The 11,143-nt window shown below is 44.6% G+C and overlaps 1 protein-coding gene across 7 annotated transcripts in view; it reads left to right on the top strand.

Annotated features, from left to right (window-relative positions):
* Positions 1-3,348: 3,348 nt before the first annotated feature.
* The window catches only part of GAB3 (GRB2 associated binding protein 3), a 62,218-nt gene continuing 54,423 nt past the window's right edge, over positions 3,349-11,143 (top strand). For 6 of the 7 annotated variants that reach the window (XM_064371547.1, XM_064371545.1, XM_064371544.1 and 3 more), the window contains exon 1: positions 3,349-3,420. In XM_064371547.1, the coding sequence (XP_064227617.1) occupies positions 3,349-3,420 (72 nt within the window). Of the gene's footprint in view, positions 3,421-4,232; positions 5,256-11,143 lie in introns of those variants that run through there. The other variant, XM_064371550.1, reaches the window with a different exon arrangement.

Below are 11,143 nucleotides of genomic sequence, written 5' to 3'. Positions count from 1 at the left end.
ACATATGCTACATTTAATTGTGTCACACCAATACACTCAGCAAGTAATCTGTAGGGTTGGATGTTTTCAGGGAGAGATCCAGAGCGAGAAAAGGCTCTGTGACAGGTCCATGGCACTTGACCCTTATGACCATGTAGATTCAACAAGCAAAGATCTTTTGACACATTGGGAGGCTACATGGAGTCTCTGGAAGGTCCCAATAGGAGAAACATATACAGCAAACCCCAGGAGTTTTGAAGTAAACTATGCCATTTACTACAAAAGAAGTATTTTCCTTTTGACCAACAGCTTTGAGCTTGCTCCTGGGCTGTGGCACAGTCTGACTACTTGACCATGGGGCACCAAGGAACCACGTAAGTTCAGCTGCCTCTGATACATTTGGTGCTACTTGGTCCTTTATTGGAAGTGGCATATTTGAGACCAGACTCAAGCAGATCTGGAAGGTACGGGAAAGTTGCTTGAGCAGGTGGCTCATGTCTCTATGACCCCTGCTGCTGCATGATCACCATTTCCTGGACTCACACCCAGAATGTCATAGTGAGTTTCTCATGATCAGCTCTATTGGTCAAGGTTTCAAAAGGAAGCAAATGGTAGACTCAAGGGGTTGAAATGAGGAAAGTATAATGAAGGGACTTTTTTTTAACAGAGGTGTGAGCAAGGCTTAGAGAATTAGCAATGCATAGTCAGGCTCTCAGGGACTGGCAACAGTTGATATGGCCAGAGCCACTGCTAAGTGATCAAGGTGCGCACAGGCAGAGACCAACAATGAACCCCTCATAACATAGCATTCCGTGGGGGGACTAGCCAGCCACCTGGACTGCCATCTGGAAGGGGCAGCAGTTTGTTCTCAATTGACCAGGTACTAATTTTGTAAATGGATTCACTTTTTTAAAATTCACATTTGTGCTGGCACTGTCATCCATTGACTTACTGACATAATCTCATAGAAGAAAATCACTATCAGCCAATGTGCTCATGCTGTTGGATTCCAGTAGTTTTACCATGTTAGCTCATCACCCTGAAGCACCTAGTCTGAAAGGATAGTAGGATGGCTATACTGTTGAAGATGCTAGCAAATGTCACACAGATCATGCACATAAAAAGCAGAAGGTGGTGCTTAAGCTCTTGACACAGCTCTGGTTGCATATGGATGATTTTCTACTTGTGTGGCTGTTGACAAGTGACATTGTCATCCTGTTTTTCATTTTAGTGACCTGCAAAATTGAGATAATAATAAAAGCCATCTGACAGGGTGTTTGTGTGGATTCAATGAGATAACGCCTATAAAGTGCTTAGCACAATGGCTGGCATGGTGTTAGCTTGGCAGTAAGGAAGGTCACAAGTGTTAGGTGCTCATGATTGTTATTTTTGTTTGGCGTGGTCAGCACATTAGTTGCCACAATCAACTTTAGATCCATCTTTTAAAACCTTAGAGTGAAAAGAGAGTGGAAACAGCACTACCTTTTGAGTTTGGTTAGTTTGAGTTCATTCGGACAGTCAGCCCGTTTAACTGGCAGAGCTTATCACTGAATACAAGGACATTTGCGGGAGGGACGTGGAAAATACAATCCAGTGTGTGGGGATCACTCCAGCGTTGAGACCCCTAAGTGACTCTGCCATAATGGAGTTTGAGCCCAGACATGTTTCTCCCCCCTGGAAGCAGTCGAGCTGAGGGAAAGAAGGAACTGGAGGGAGTTTGATGTTGCAGAAGTTTATCTCTGCTCACTGACCTAATATTATGGCTGGGTGAAGCCTGTGTGGTTTTATTAGACATTGTGTTTCTTGAAGTTTTTGTACTGGGCTAGTTTTATCACTTTGTTTACCAAGTATTCACTGAAGCTTGTCACTATTCGCACGTCATTTGAAATTGTCCTCAAGATTTATCGTTTGCTTTCACAGTTGTAAAATGTTATCTTATTCCTGTAAGTAGAAAAAGTCATCTGTTTGTTTTATGATTTTTTGGATCAATCTCTACGTATTAGTTTTATCTTGATACCCAGGCTTGCAATGTTCTGTTCCCCTTTCTGTAATGATTTGACGTCAGCCATTGCGGGCTGAAGAGTATATAATGAGACCCTGTGCACGAAATAAACTGCTGACTGAGGTAGCACCTCGTCAGTCCTCCAGACCCATCTGTCTATCATTCTTTTCTTCCGCGCACTGTCTCCTCCAGGTATTGGGACCCTCTTGCAGGTCAAGAGACCCCGGCAGGCTGGTCGCAGTGGCTCACGCCTATCATCCCAGCACTTTGGGAGGCGGAGGCGGGTGCATCACGAGGTCAAGAGATCGAGACCATCCTGGTCAACATGGTGAAACCCCGTCTCTACTAAAAATACAAAAAATTAGCTGGGCATGGTGGCGCGTGCCTGTAATCCCAGCTACTCAGGAGGCTGAGGCAGGAGAATCGCCTGAACCCAGGAGGCGGAGGTTGCAGTGAGCCGAGATCATGGCACTGCACTCCAGCCTGGGCAGCAGAGTAAGACTACGTCTCAAAAAGAAAAACAAACAGGGCCGGGCGCGGTGGCTCACGCCTGTAATCCCAGCATTTTGGGAGGCTGAGGTGGGTGGATGACGAGGTCAAGAGATCGAGACCATCCTGGACAACATGGTGAAACTCCGTCTCTACTAAAAATACAAAAAATTAGCTGGGCATGGTGGCGCGTGCCTGTAATCCCAGCTATTAAGGAGGCTGAGGCAGGAGAATTGCCTGAACCCAGGTTGCCGTGAGCCGAGATCGTGCCATTGCACTTCAGCCTGGGTAACAAGAGCGAAACTCCGTCTCAAAAAAAAAAAAAAAAACCTTAGAGTGCAAAGAGAGTGGAAACAGCACTACCTTTTGAGTTTGGTTAGTTTGGGTTCATTCGGACAGTCAGCCCGTTTAACCGGCAGAGCTTATCAGTGAATACAAGGACATTTGCGGGAGGGACGTGCAAAATACAATCCAGTCACAGAGGAGTGTTGCTTTTGTGCGTCCCTGAACTATACGCATGGCACATGCGGGTGCTACGTGGGCTTTGGCGTGCTGATTGGGTCGCAGGGCTCCTTCCGAGCCCTTTCTCGTGACCCTGCGTGACAGTGGCCGGCGCCGTGCTGCTAGGAGTCCCAGGGCGCAGCCGCTGGCGGCGCTGCACTTGCTCGAAGGGGCTTCCCAGGGTCGGCCGCCCGTGTTTCCCGACGTGTTGGGTCGCAGGCGGCGTCGGTTCCCTCGCCGGGGGCGGGGGTCGCGGCGGCCGCTCTGGGCGGCGCTGGGTGGGCGGGCGCTGGGTCCGCCCCGCCGGCATCCTTGGCCTGACTTCCTTCTGCAGCGGGCGGCCGGCCCAAGCGGAGGAAGCGGCGGCGGCGGCCACGATGAGTGCGGGCGACGCCGTGTGCACTGGCTGGCTCGTGAAGTCGCCCCCCGAGAGGAAGCTGCAGCGCTACGTGAGTAGGGGCGCCGCCATCCCGCCGGGCCTTGCAGAGCGGCCGCGTGGGGGCCTCGGGAAGCCTCGGGGCTCCCTGCGCCCGGGACCGCGGACGAGGCCGACGGCCGGAGACCAGATCGCACGTCGAGCCGGCGCCGCCGCCGTGCGGGGCAGCGGGCGGGAGGCCAGGTGGCGCCTGCCCGCGGGGCTCAGGGACTCCGGCCCGACGCCGAGTCTAGCGGAGGGAGGCGGGTTGGGGCCACAGTCCCAGGCGCCGGGCTCAGTGCAGCAGCGGGCAGGGAGACTTCTCCAAAGGGTGCGCCTTTTCTCTGGCACGGAGTGGCTCTCAGACGCATGGCCCCGCGACGGGGACGCGGCAGAGGATACGGACACTCATTCCCCTGCTGTCTGGAACCCTTCACAGTCTAACTCATTTCTCATCGTGTGACTCGTTTCAGCTTCTTCGTTTTTTGTTTGTTTTTTTTTTTCCAATTAGGATTTTGACTGGGGTTCAGCTTTTGCCTTTAAGTTTGAGTTAGGCTTTAATGTTTAGAGTTGGAGCAAGTTATGCTTTAATTTCAGAGTTTCGATTTAGGTCATATTTCATGTTTAGGACTTCGTTTTTTTTTTTTTTTTTTTTTTTTTTTTTTTTTTTTTTGGACACGTAGTTTCGCTCTTGTTACCCAGGCTGGAGTGCAATGGCGCGATCTCGGCTCACCGCAACCTCCACCTCCTGGGTTCAGGCAATTCTCCTGCCTCAGTCTCCCGAGTAGCTGGGATTACAGGCGTGTGCCACCATGCCCAGCTAATATTTTTTGTATTTTTAGTAGAGACGGGGTTTCACTATGTTGACCAGGATGGTCTCGATCTCTTGACCTCGTGATCCACCCGCCTCGGCCTCCCAAAGTGCTGGGATTACAGGCTTGAGCCACGCGCCCGGCCTCAGCTTCTTCTTAATGCTGACACCGACCTTTTTAGTGCCAGCAGGACAATTGACTTTTACTAGTATGAAATTAGGAATACCTGGAAGAGCACGTCTTCCTACTGATTCCATTACCGTTTGAAAATGTACTGCCGACACCTCAAACGTTCATTATCTCCATCTGTGTCCTCACGATAAGGTCTTAAAAACATTGTGCTTACAGACCTGATTGCTACCCAGTGTTTTTCAGCCATAAGGAAGAACCACTTCAGTCCCCAGGGAGTTGCATATAAATAGATATTAGGACTTCTTGCTTTTTTTAGGCTCAGAGTAGCTGCATGGATTCATCTTGTTTATAATTTCTAATTTCTCTGCAACTTCACTGCACTGTTGTAGGAAAAAACTCTCCCCTGTCTGCGCTCATGCAAACCAGCCCAGCACAAATGTAGTTCGGCCTGGGGCTCTTGTCTATGCAATGTTCTCAAACTGCTGTCCTCTTTTTGCCAAATTTCACAAGTGTTTTTCTTCCCACATACATGAGGCACATATTGTGTGGATAAAGAGGTGGGATTACAAAAAGATTTTAATAATGTATGAATACTTCCAGAATGTGTGCCAGGAGATTCTCCCCATTCACCCCAGGGTACATACTGTTCCTCTCTTAGGGGTCTTTGGAAAGACTTCTTCTGTCTGCAGAACACAATTTTAGAGGAAGCTTGTTCTACTTAGCAAGTGAATATCAGGACTGTATAGACACTGAGACTTCTCTAACTGCCAGTGTGTCCCTGCATCATTTGCTTTTCAGTCCAGGAGTCCATAAGCACAGGGTCCAGTATCTCCTGGCCTCTGCATTCAACAGCTGCTTCCTTAACTGTGAAGCTATTTAAAGGACGCAAGAGAAGAACAGCTGCTCCCATCACCTGCATGAGCAGGTGAGGCTTTTGTCACACAGTACTGCTTGCATTACTGACTCAGGATGAGTTTCCTTGTTGTCCTTTGGAATGACAGACGTTTTAAAGGTTCACTACACAGTTTTAGTAGATGATTCAGAAAGATGCCACCTGCATCTTTGCCTGCAGTGCAAAGATTATACAATAGTTGGTTTCCCAGTCTTATTTTTTTTGTATCTCGTCTTAAGGAGACTGGCTTAGGGAAATTTGTTAGTGTTCCATCAGCGTTGGGAAGGCATGGGTGTGTGTGCTTATTATCACACAAGGTTCATTCCTGTAGGGTAGAACAGGGATACGTGATGGGGCAGTGACCAGGTGTGATCTCACCAGCACTCCAAGACATAAACCCTGATGGTCGAGAACACTCTCTAAGAAAGATCATAGATAGTCAATGCTTTCCTGCTGACAGGCATCTGTCCCTGGAACACACCACAAAAAGAAGTCTTTTCCATCTCCTAGCTAAATTCTGCAGGAATCTTTTTTACCACTAGATGGTGATCATGTGTCACCGCGACGAGACCAGGGCAGGGCTGTTACACAGCTGCTTCAGTTCCACCCATTAACAGAGCACTAACTCCAAACCAGGGCGTGTGTTACAGGCTGGGAAGACAGAGTAAAAACACTTGATTCCAGTTTATAGTTTAACATTGATAATAATAACATAGCAAAGCTAGTTACTGGCACAACGAGGACAATAACTCAGTTCTTTGTGCTGCCAGCAAGCAGCACTCCGGCAATGTTTGCCGTTACAAACGGAAGCTCTGGCTGCTTTTGGGCAAACTTTTCAGTCCAAAGTAAGCTTGTGCTTCATCCACTTGAATCCATCAGCGAAGACAATCGCAAAGTTATTTTTTATCATTGGTCTTTTAAAAAATTATTTTCATTTGTATTTTTTGTTTTACAAGTAAGAAATATATTCTTATATTAATAAATAGAATGAAAAATGAAGACCCCCTTTAAATTTCCCCTACCCCCGACCTTCCCTTTCCTCTCCTTCTCATTCCACTCCCCCAGTCCAGGGATAACAACTGTTAGCAGTTTAGTGAGTACCACTCTACAAAATTTTCCAGAAAATATATAATGTTCTTCTTGCAGAAATGGGCTCATAGTATACTGACTGCCCTGCAATTTGCTTTGTTCACAGCAATTCTGAATTAGTACATACAGATTTACTGCATTCTGTAAACCACTGTCAAATATTCCTTGTAATATATATAACATCATTTAACAATTTGTTGATGAACATTTTGCTTGTATCTTTTTTATCAATTTTAAAGAATCCTATAATAACAGTAATAATAAAGCTACAATCGTTCACTTTCGTTAAATGGTTTATACGTGCCAGGCACTACACTAAGGACTTGTATTAACTCCCTTAGTTTTTTGTCTCTGGATAGAGGTTCTTTGTTGCATATTTAATTTGCAAATATTTTCTGGCAGCCCATAGTTTTGTCTTTTCATTCTCTTTTGAAGAACTAAAATTTAAAAATGTTAATGAAATCCCCAATGCAATTTTTCTTTTGTGAATCATGCATTTATGTCAAATCTAACAACTCTTCATCTAGCCTAAGATCCTGAAGATGTTCTTCTGTTTTTTTCTAAGTTTTTTTTTTTCTTTTTGGGACAGGGTGTCACCTTGTCATCCAGGCTGGAGTGCAGTGGCATGGTCATGGCTCACTGCAGCCTTGACCTCTTGGGCTCAAGTGATCCTCCCACCTCAGTCTCCTGAGTAGTTGGAACTATAGCCGCTCGCCACGACACCCTGAAAATTGTTGTATTTTTTGTAGAGAATTTCTCCATGTTGCACACAGGCTGGTCTCCAACTCCTGGCCTCAATCAATCCTTCCACCTTGGCCTTCTAAAGTGCTGGGATTACAGGCGTGAGCCACTGCACCTGGCCTCTAAAAGCTTTATAATTTTACATTTTATACTTAGATCTATGATCCATTTTGAGCAAATTTTATAAAAACTGTGAGGATTATATCATGGTTTGTTTTCTTGCATGCCAATTTCGTTTGGGAGGCTGAGGTGGGAGGATCACCTGAGGTCGGGAGTTAGAGACCAGCCTGACTAACATGGTGAAACTCCTCTCTACTAAAAATACAAAATAATTAGCTAGGTGTGGCAAGTGGGTGCCTGTAATCCCAGCTACTCAGGAGGCTGAGGCAGGAGAATTGCTTGAACTCGGGAAGCAGAGGTTGCAGTGAGCCAAGATCGTGCCATTGCACTCCAGTCTGGGCGACAAGAGTAAAACTCCGTATCAAAAAAAATCAATTTACCATATCTATGTAGATCTATTTCTGGATTCTCTAGTCTGTTCCATCCATCTGTTTGTTAATTTTAGCCCTCAAACTTTTTCTTTATCAGAGTTGTTTTGGCTATTTTAGGTCCTTTGTTTTCACTGACCTCATATCCCATAGCCTTGCTAAACTCATCTGTTAGTTCTCATAGCCTTGATCTTAGAGGGAAAGCATTCCGCTTTTCACCTTTTAAGTATGTTAGCTGTAGGCTCTTGGTAGGCACCTTTTACCAAATTGAGGAAGTTGCCCCATATTGGTAGTTTGCTGAGATTTCTTCTCATGAGTTAAATTTTGTTAATTGCGTTTCCTGCATCTGTAAAAATGATAATATGTTTATTATTTTTTAGTCTGTTACTATGGTGAAATATGCTGCCCGATTTTGAATGTTTAACCAGCCTTGAACTTCTGGGATAAACTTCAGTTGGTTGTTCATTCTTTTCATATGTTTCTGGATTTGCTTTGCTGATATTTTTGCTGAAGATATTTGTGTCTCTGTCCATGGGGGATATTGGTCTACAGTTTTCCTTTTTTTTTTTTTTTAACTTTATGTATACATATTTAATTAGAATAGACATAAACCAAAAAGAAACAAAACATCAGGATAAAGTGTCACTATCATTTTGTTTGTAAGGAGAAGTCACAAAATGGAACAAATTACCAGAAAAATACTCTTAATTGATATTAGCATAATGCTGGCATGATAAAATGAAATCACAAGTTCTCCCTCCTCTTGTATTTTCTGAAAGATGTTGCGTAGAATTGGTATTCCTTCTTCCTTAAATGTTTGGTAGAATTCACCATTGAAAATGTCTGGGCCCGGGCTGGGCGCGGTGACTCAAGCCTGTAATCCCAGCACTTTGGGAGGCCGAGTCGGGTGGATCATGAGGTCGAGAGATCGAGACCATCCTGGTCAACATGGTGAAACCCCGTCTCTACTAATACAAAAAAATTAGCTGGGCATGGTGGCGCGTGCCTGTAGTCCCAGCTACTCAGGAGGCTGAGGCAGGAGAATTGCCTGAACCCAGGAGGCGGAGGTTGCGGTGAGCCGAGATCTCTCCACTGCACTCCAGCCTGGGTAACAGGAGCGAAACTCCGTCTCAAAAAAAAAAAAAAGAAAAGAAAAAAAAGAAAATGTCTGGGCCCATACTTTTATTTTTGGGAAGGCTATCAACTACAAATTTTATTTATTTATTTATTTTTGAGACGGAGTTTCGCTCTTGTTACCCAGGCTGGAGTGCAATGGCACGATCTCGGCTCACTACAACCTCCGCCTCCTGGGTTCAGGCAATTCTCCAGCCTCAGCCTCCTGAGTAGCTGGGATTACAGGTACTCACCACCGTGCCCAGCTAATTTTTATAATTTTAGTAGAGACAACGTTTTGCAATGTTGGCCAGGCTGTTCTCAAACTCCTGACTTCAGGTGATCTACCCACCTCAGCCTCCCAAAGTGCTGGGATTACAGGCGTGAGCCACCGCACCCAGCCAAATTTTATTTCTTTAATAGATATAAGACTATTCGGGTTATCTGTATGTTCTTGAATGACCGTCGTTAGTTTGCGTTTTTCAAGGATTTTCTCTATTTTGCCTAAGCTCTTGAGTTTTCATTTATGATAATGCTACTGTAATTTATGTCTTCCTTTTTTTTTTCCTGATCAATCAGGCTGGAGTTTTATCAGTTTATACATTATTTCCTAGGAACCATCCTTTGGTTTCATTTATTTTCTCCACTTTCTTCCTGCTTTCAATTTCATTAATTTATCCTCTTATCTTTATTGTTTTCCTCCTTTTAATTGCATTGGGTTTAATCACTTTTTTTTTTTTTTTGAGATGGAGTCTCACTCTGTTGCCCAGGCTGGAGTGCAGTGACACAATCTTGGCTCACTACAACCTCCGCCTCCTGGGTTCAGGCAATTCTCCTGCTTCAGCCTCCCAAGTAGCTGGGATTATAGGCGCCTGCCACTGTGCCCGGCTAATTTTTGTATTTTTAGTAGAGACGGGGTTTCAATATCTTGGCCAGGCTGATCTTGAACTTCTGACCTTGCAATCCACCCGCCTCAGCCTCCCAAAGTACTGGGATTACAGGCGTGAGCCACCATGCCCGACTAATCACTTATTTATCTAGTTCCTTAGGGAGGAAACTTAAATTACTGATTTTGGATCTTTCTTTTCTAATATAAGCATTTAATGCTACAATCTTCCATCTTTTTTTTTGACTGAGTCTCGTGCTGTCGCCCAGGCTGGAGTGCAGTGGCACAATCTTGGTTCACTGCAATCACGACCTCTTAGGTTCAAGCAGTTCTCCTGCCTCAACCTCCCAAGTGGCTGGGATTACAGGCACCCGCCACTACGGCCAGCTAATTTTCGTATTTTCAGTAGAGACAGGATTTCACCATGTTGGCCAGGCTGGTCTCAAATTCCTGACCTCATGTGATCCACCTGCCTTGGCTTCACAAAGTGCTGGGATTACAGGTGTGAGCCACCGCGCCCAGCCTGAATTTGTGCATCCCACAAAATTGGATATGTTGCATTTTCATTTTAATTTGTTAAAAAATATTGTTTAATTTTCCCCTGAGATTTCCTCTTTGATCCAAGGGTTGTATGGAAGTTTGTTTAATTTCCCAATATTGAACTTTCTAGATAGGTTTCTGTTTTTAATTTCTAGTTAAATTCCATTATGATCTATTCCTTAAAATTTGTTAAGTTTACATCATGGCCAACAATGTATTCTTCTCTCATTGGGTAAAATGTTCTATAAATATTAATTATGCCAGGTTGGTTGATAATGTTATTCAGTTCTTCTGTATCCTTACTGATTTCCTGTTCACTTTTACCAGTTACTGAGAGAGGAATTGTGAAAGTTTCTATCCTGTAATTGTAGATTTGTCCATAATGTCCACATTTCTCCTTCCAGTTGTATTTGATGCTCCATTTCTAGTTTCACACGTTTGGAATTAGTATGCTTTCTTGGAAAATAGAAGGCTTTTTCATTATTTAATGTCTTGCTTTGTCCCCGATGCCATTCCTCGTTTTACATCTAACCTCTCTGTGTCTATGTTTCATATGGGATATAGTTTGATATTGCTTTTTAATGCATTCTTACCTTGTTTTAATTGGCATATCTAGTTCATTCACATAAAGTATGACTATTGAAATGTTTATATTAAAATATACCATCTTGCACATATACACCACGGAATATTATGCAGCCATCAAAAACGATGAGTTTGTGTCCTTTATAGGGACATGGATGAACCTGGAAACCATCATTCTCAGCAAACTGACACAAGAACACAAAATCAAACATTGCATGTTCTCACTCATAGATGGGAGTTGAACAATGGGAACACATGGACACAGGGAGGGGAGCACTATACACTGGGGTCTGTGGGGCGGAAATAGGGGAGGGACAGCGGGGGGTGGGGAGTTGGGGAGAGATAGCATGGGGAGAAATGCCAGATACAGGTGAAGGGGAGGAAGGCAGCAAATCACACTGCCACGTATGCACCTATGCAACAACCTTGCATGTTCTTCACATGTACCCCAAAACCTAAAATGCAATTAAAAAAAAAGA

Source organism: Aotus nancymaae, unplaced genomic scaffold, assembly GCF_030222135.1.
Source record: "Aotus nancymaae isolate 86718 unplaced genomic scaffold, 86718_ANA_hifiasm-v0.15.2.pri h1tg000138l, whole genome shotgun sequence".
Lineage (NCBI taxonomy): Eukaryota > Metazoa > Chordata > Mammalia > Primates > Aotidae > Aotus > Aotus nancymaae.
Note: the sequence above shows the minus strand (reverse complement) of the source record. Positions and strands in the feature narration are given on the sequence as shown.